At 42.1% G+C, this 7192-nt stretch overlaps 1 protein-coding gene across 1 annotated transcript in view; it reads left to right on the top strand.

The window, feature by feature from the left end:
• Window positions 1–7192, top strand: part of Pkp2 (plakophilin 2) — an 88392-nt gene that overhangs the window by 68289 nt on the left and 12911 nt on the right. The window contains exons 7-9 of the mRNA XM_028778259.1: window positions 2731–2848; window positions 4190–4354; window positions 5927–6100. Of these exons, the coding sequence (XP_028634092.1) occupies window positions 2731–2848; window positions 4190–4354; window positions 5927–6100 (457 nt within the window). The remainder of the gene's footprint in view (window positions 1–2730; window positions 2849–4189; window positions 4355–5926; window positions 6101–7192) is intronic.

Raw genomic sequence — 7192 nt, 5'->3', positions numbered from 1 at the left:
TCAGGTGTGATGGGGTGTTCAGGGCTTGCTATATTGGGAGAACTGGGTACTGATGATGCCAAGAAACTTTGGTTTCTGTTGCTTATGTTCTTGCGCTTGCCTTTCGCCATCTGGTTAACTCTAATGTTGCCTGCCCTCACTGTGTAAGACTGGAGTCTGTATTTCCAGTTATCTTGCTTGTTGCAGAGCTCCTCAGAGTCCAGATGTCTCTGTAGTCTTATGGTTCTAATCTTGGTGTCTGCTGCTCTGATTGCAGTGGCTCCTCTGCTGCTCTGAGTGCAGTGGCTCCTCTAGGATGACTCAGGAGTCCGTATCTCCACAGGACAGGAGTAGATCAACTCAGTGTCAGCTGCTCTTAGTACAGTGGCTCCTCAGCTGCTCTGAGTGCAGTGGCTCCTCGGCCGCTCTGAGTGCAGTGGCTCCTCTAGGATGACTCAGGAGTCAGTATCTCCACAGGACAGGAGCAGACCAATTCTGTGTCTGCCCCAGCCCACAGGACCAGGAAGGGGAGGAAGGGAAGTGGAATTCCGGAGGGGCGGGGTTTGGGTAGCTGCTGTGCCCTGAATGGCCCTGGCTCCCAGATGTATCTCTGGGGCTTAGGGAGTGAGATGGAGTTCTTACCAGCTGCTCTGAGTGCAGTGGCTCCTCTAGGATGACTCAGGAGTCAGTATCTCCACAGGACAGGAGCAGACCAACTCTGTGTCTGCCCCAGCCCACAGGACCAGGAAGGGGAGGAAGGGCCTCCCTGCTATTCTTAAGATGATATGGTACTCTGCTTTGAATCTATCTGCAGTTGCTAAGCAGGATCTTGCAGTTGCCAAGCTTCAGAGGACATTGTGCAGGTGGGGAAAGGTAGGGGGTGAGGGTAAGGGCGAGGGTCCTGGCTTCTGGCATCTCCCCCTTCTCTGTTTAGTTAGAGAAGGCATCTTATGATCAATCCCAACTATGTTAATTTTGAATTTGGCCTAGCGACTCTTAATGGGCCCAGAGAGTAAATAGAGATAGATGGTATCAGTTTAAACCAACCTTTTTTTAAAGAAAAAGCTGTAGTCACCTGATTTTGTCTCCACTTAATAAACACACTCATTATATCTTTTTATTTTTAAAATTGTTTTATTTATTTATATTCCAAACATTGCCCCTGTTTCCTGTCCCCCCCCTCCAAGAGTTCTTCAACCCACCCCCACCCTCTTCGCCTTGGAGAGAGTACTCTCCCTCTACCCAGCACCCTTTTTCCCTGGAGCATTAAGTTTCCACAGGATTAGGCACATCATCTCCCACTGAGGCCAGACAAGGCAGTCCTCTGCTATGTATTTGCTGGGGGCCATGGACCAGCCTGTGTGGACAGTGGCTTAGTCTCTGGGAACTCCCAAGGGTCCAGGTTAGTTGACACTGTTATTCTTCCTATGGGGTTCCCATCCCCTTCAGCTCCTTCAGTCCTTCCCCTAACTCTTCCATAGGAATCCCCAACCTCAGTCCAATGGTTGGCTTCATTATGTTTTTAAAATGTGTTTATTACTGGGAGGGATATGCATGTGAAAGCTCAGAGGACAACTTGGCCAGAGTCTGTTCTCTCCAGCATGTATGTATCAGTTATCAAACTCACATTCTAGGGCTTAGCGGAAAGCACCTTTAATTCTAAACCTTTTTACCAACCTTCAATATCTTTTCTTATAATTAACAAAATTACAGTTTCTCACAGCAAATGAATCACTTATTTGATTATTTTAAATAAAGTCACCAAAAGAATTTTGTTAGTATCAAATAGTACCATCTTTTCACTTTTGCTTTTAAGTTGAACTGTAGGAGTGCCATTTTGGTGCTAAAAGCAGCCAACCATAGTTGGGTCACAGAGATCAGCCTGTAGATGGGATTTCTGAAGCTTCAGTATGCCTGCTTCTGCTCCCTTTACTTCCAATGTGATGCTGGGCACATTTGTTCTTTTGAAGGCGGTATTTGAGGACAGGAAATATTTGAAATCACTTAATGCAATTATGTTTTTAAATTAAGAAAATAAGTCGGAGGCTAGAGAGATGGCTCAGCAGTTAAGAGCACTGGCTGTTCTTTCAGAGGTCCTGAGTTAAATTCCCAGCAACCACATGGTGGCTCACAACCATCTGTAATGGGATCTGATGCCCACTTCTGGAGTGTCTGAAGACAGTGATAGTGTACTCATATACATAAAATAAATTAATTAAAAAAAAAAGAAGTAGTCAGAAGTTCTCCAACTATTAGTCTTCTAGTGACACTGCCTGAGACATTATAGAGAAGAACTTCTGAATATATTTTTGATGATCTACTTGCTTATAAACAGGCATGACACAATTTTTTTTCAATCAAAGTTGGAAAGGGAATAGGAGGCAGTTCTCAAATTCTTTTCCTTTTTTTTGTTTTTTTTTTTTTTTTTGGTTTTTGTTTTTTGTTTGTTTGGTTGGTTGGTTACAGAGACAGGGTTTCTCTGTATAGCCCTAGCTGTCCTGGAACTCACTCTGTAGACCAGGCTGGCCTCAAACTCAGAAATCCGACTGTCTTTGCCTCCCAAGTGCTGGGATTAAAGGCGTGCTTTAACTCTCAAGTTTGAAGGAAACCTTAAACAAACCTTTGAGACTCAGGTCTATTGAGTTCTATAGCACACATCTTGCACAGGCCTTTGGGATGCGTAGCACATGACTTACTCAGGCCTTTAGGATACATACAGTACATCTTACTGTGTCTTGTTGTTCTTGAAAGAAACATGAGCTCTGCTGGCCCTGATGGGAGGAAGATGATGAGAAGGTGTGATGGTCTCATTGACTCATTGGTCCATTATGTCAGAGGAACTATTGCAGACTACCAGCCAGATGATAAGGTAACACAACAGTTAACTTTCCTCATGCCAAATTACCCACTGTGACTTACTAAGATGCTTCAAATATTAAAATAATTGCTTGGGTGTAGTTTTATTCCTCTACTTACTTGCTAAGGCCAGAGTTTTCATTAGATGCTTAGGCACTTAAATTTTCTTTTTTTTTTTTCCAAGATAGGGTTTCTTTTTTGTAGATCTGGTTGTCCTGAAACTAGTTCTGTAGACCACGCTGACCTCGAAGTCACAGAGATCCACCTGCTTCTGCTTCCTAAGTGCTGGGATTAAAGGGGTGAATCACCAGTACTCAGCTAACACTTAAATTTTCTTTTTTTTTTTTTTTGAACATGAAATGCTTTTTTATAGCATGTTTTACAAGGGGAGGGGGTAAGAGGGTCCAGGTGGTGGAAAAGTACAAAATCTTCTTGGCCTGTGCCTTGAAACATGTCATGGTCTATATGGTACACTGCCTTGAATTATGATCTACCTGCAGTTCTTCAGAAGATATGGTACACTGCTTGAGTTATGGTCTCCCTGCTATTCTTAAGAAGACATGGTACTCTGCTTTGAGTCTATCTGCAGTTGCTAAGCAGGATCTTGCAGTTGCCAAGCTTCTATCTAGCCTTAGGCTAGAAGTTTTTCAGAGCCAAATTTCCAACAAACATTCTAACAACTCAGTTTCCATCGCCACGATCTTCTTTCTAATCTTTCTAATGCTAGCTTATTCATGGCTGGAGATTATAGGCCAGTGGTAACACGCTGGCCTGACATGTATAACGTCTTACCTAGGTTCTTTCTGTACCACTGTCTATAGAATGGACTGAAGACTAGATGGCCAAGTGAGTTATCACCGTTTGTCAAGAGAATCTGAATGACTTTGTGCTGCTCCTCTGCCCTGAGGCCCTGCATGCACAGCCACTTCTCCAGTGCCATATCTGCTGCTTACATTTGTGTGTCCTTTACACTAGTTGCTATAGTAGCCTCCTAATTGGTCACTATAAGCAGTATCATATCTTATTCCCATCTTAGCCAATTTATGTATGTGAAGTTTGAAGTTGTTCTGGATATATGTGGTTTTTTAAAAAATATGCTGAGGGGCTCAAATATAGCTCAGTGGCAGAATGTTTGTGCACTGTGAAAGAAGCCCTGGGTTCAGTCCAGATATGTTTTCAAAGGAGCTTGGGGGAGGCTACCATCATTTTAAGTAGTTTGGATTCCGTTTTAGCATAGTACTCCTGACCATTCATTCATGTTCTAACATTAGCCATTCCAGAAGCCTAAACAACTTTGTCATCTGAAAGGGACATCAGTATGTGTATGAGCAGTATTCATGTTCTGTTTCCTCAGGCCACAGAGAACTGTGTGTGCATTCTTCATAACCTCTCCTACCAGCTGGAGGCAGAGCTCCCAGAGAAATATTCCCAGAGTATCTACATGCAAAACCGGAATATCCAGAGTAACAGTAGGAAAAGCGTTGGGTGTTTTGGCAGCCGAAGTAGGAAAGTAAAAGAGGTATGGTGGGAGATCATTAAGAGACCGTGGGTCGTAGATGGGGACAAAGGGGGCATAGGGGCTCTGATTCCTGTGTTCATGTTGGCTACTGTTTCAGATTATTTTAGTTTTCACATCAGTCCTCCCATGAGGCTTCACCAGGAAGTGTGTTCCTTTAGGAACAGAAAAGCTCATTAGTTTTCCTACATTAATTCAGTGTATGGGTGCCGAGGATAAACTTTAGTCCCCACTCATCCAGCTCTGGGTTTGTGCTGTTAGTTGTTAAAGCATGCTGCCCTATGTCCTTTGTGGGACACAGCCATTGTCTGAGCATAACTTGAAGCCTAAAAATAGAACATGAACACATTAAGAGCAAATTTCCTAGGAAGATGCATATCTCTTTCAAAACTAACATAAAAATGGAAAAAAAACAAAGGAAACGACCATGTTTTTAGTGTTGTGGTATTCTTGAATTTGGAAAATGGCTGGTAAATTTAGACCCTTGATACTATTCCAAACCACTCTATAAGCATCTGAGGAAGCAGACTTGTTTTGCTTGTCTTCAAAGTAATGGAGACCATTTAGAATTTAGGCTAAATGCACTGGAAAACATTTTAGAAGGACCTATATTTAATTCCCATACTGTGATGTGTAAAGTTGAAAAATGTGAGTTTCTTAGAAATCAATAATTAGGGGCTGGAGAGATGGCTCAGTGGTTAAGAGCACTGACTGCTCTTCCAGAGGTCCTGAGTTCAAATCCCAGCAACCACATGGTGGCTCACAACCATCCGTAATGAGATTCGATGCCCTCTTCTGGTGTGTCTGAAGACAGCTACAGTGTACTCATAAATAAAGTAAATAAATCTTTAAAAAAAAAAAAAGAAATCAATAATTATTCTGAGCTAATATACTGTTTTTGTGATTTGTTAGTCTTTCTAGACAGTGTTTCTTTTTTTTATTTAATAATTTATTTATTTTTTTCAAATTGTAATTCATTCACACAGGGGTTATAAACACAGAAAGGCAGGATGTGGGGAAGGGAATGACACTGGAGTGTCAGTGTTCAGGGGGAGTACAGATATCTTTCAGAACAGGGTATTGGCTGGGTGAAAGTTCAGGGGACAGATCACTATGACTTTGCCTATGATTCACTTGTCCTTATCTAAGTTGGTTTTGTCTGCCAAGGCTACCTATTTACAAGGTCTATGACTACTCAGGCTAGTAAATTTCCACAAAAGCTGCCTGTTTACAATAGCTTATAGCCATCTATTCCAGTGTTTTTTCCACAGAGACCCAAGACTTGGTGTTAGTATACATTTATGACAGGCCTATTGCTGATTTTAGGCCTATGACTGGTTTTAGGCCTATGGCTGATTTTAGGCCTTCAGTGTGTAAGCAGGGATGTCCCTGACATCTCCTCCCTTCTCTAAGTATAGAAGGGCTGTGACGATTCTAATCTTGCAAAGGCGACGATAGAGGCCTGACCTCCAGTAATTGAAGGGGACCTTGTAATGCTAGACAGTGTTTCTAGTCTTGTCAGTATGTTTGCAGATTGTAGGTATCACTCTGTGTTTTTCCTCTGTGTATATTTAGCAATACCAAGACATGCCGATCCCAGAGGAAAGGAGCAGTCCCCGTGGCATTGAGTGGCTGTGGCATTCCATTGTGATAAGGATGTATTTGTCCTTAATTGCCAAGAGTTCCCGAAACTATACCCAAGAAGCATCACTGGGGGCTCTCCAGAACCTCACAGCAGGAGGTGGCCCGGTAAGACTTGTGCCAGTTTTTCTACTTCTTGAAATGAGGTCACATGTCTAGCTCAGGTACAGAGATGAAGCAACCAGGCAGAAGCAAACGTTCCCTTATTCCAGCCAAAACAAGTCTCAGATACCACAAAGACTTTTAGCCTTCCACCGCCTTCAGCCTCAATGTCTGTGCAGCTGTGTCAGACTACACTTACAAGTAAACTACACAGTGGCTTTTATATTGCTTAGTTCTTCTTTCATTACAGACCTCAGATCACTGTTTCAAGCTAGTTGAGAAAAATACAGAGAGGGAAAGGAAGGAATTTCTCATATCATGGAACTCAGAGGTTTGGCGTGGGTTTCTTTTCCTTCATAATTAGTCTTGAATACCTCATTCCACAGGAAATGAGGATAGCTTGGAATGGCTCTAGTATATATCTTATAAACCTGGCGTCCTTACAAGTAGTGCTATTAAGAACTCAGCAAATGTGTCTCACTAGTCCCGTCTGTATCTCTGTTGGGCTTTGGAAAGAGACTGTGATGTTAATTGTCCCTGCCTGGGTAAAGTGCCCTGGGTACAGGTTTGCAGTGACTGGGGTCACTTGCCGAATGCTTCCTCACAGAAAGTCAATGTTTATACCAAAAGAAGCAGTATGTTCATTCTTTGTAGGTAAAAACACAATGTCTACAATACGATGAGATTTGAAAGGACACCAGCATGTCTGTGTCTTGGAAACCCACCCACAACGCAGAGCTCATTCTCTTTCCCAATTACTTACTTTTTATCATCAAAGCATATAGCAGAAGGTTATTGCCTATACCGTGCATTGTGTGTATATTATGTACTCATATATTCTATTTTAAATCATTATTTGAACTAAGCTTATAGTACCTTGCTCATAAAGTAAGCACTCCAAAATAGTTCATTATATAGCTGGTCTTCAGTTATATATATCCACAGATAAAAACATCCTTTGAGGGAACGGAAGCATTTGAGGAAGTGTATTGACTTCCTATTGTAAGTGTCTTCATATAGAAGCTTATTTGTTTTAAATAAAACTGTGAAATGATAGGGTCCCCATACCATTGCACTGTGGTTGAGAATACAGAAATG

The sequence above is a fragment of the Grammomys surdaster genome, unplaced genomic scaffold (genome assembly GCF_004785775.1).
Source record: "Grammomys surdaster isolate TR1022 unplaced genomic scaffold, NIH_TR_1.0 331, whole genome shotgun sequence".
NCBI classification, from domain to species: Eukaryota; Metazoa; Chordata; class Mammalia; order Rodentia; family Muridae; genus Grammomys; species Grammomys surdaster.
The sequence above is the reverse complement of the archived record's forward strand: the minus strand, read 5'-3'. Positions and strand labels throughout refer to the sequence as shown.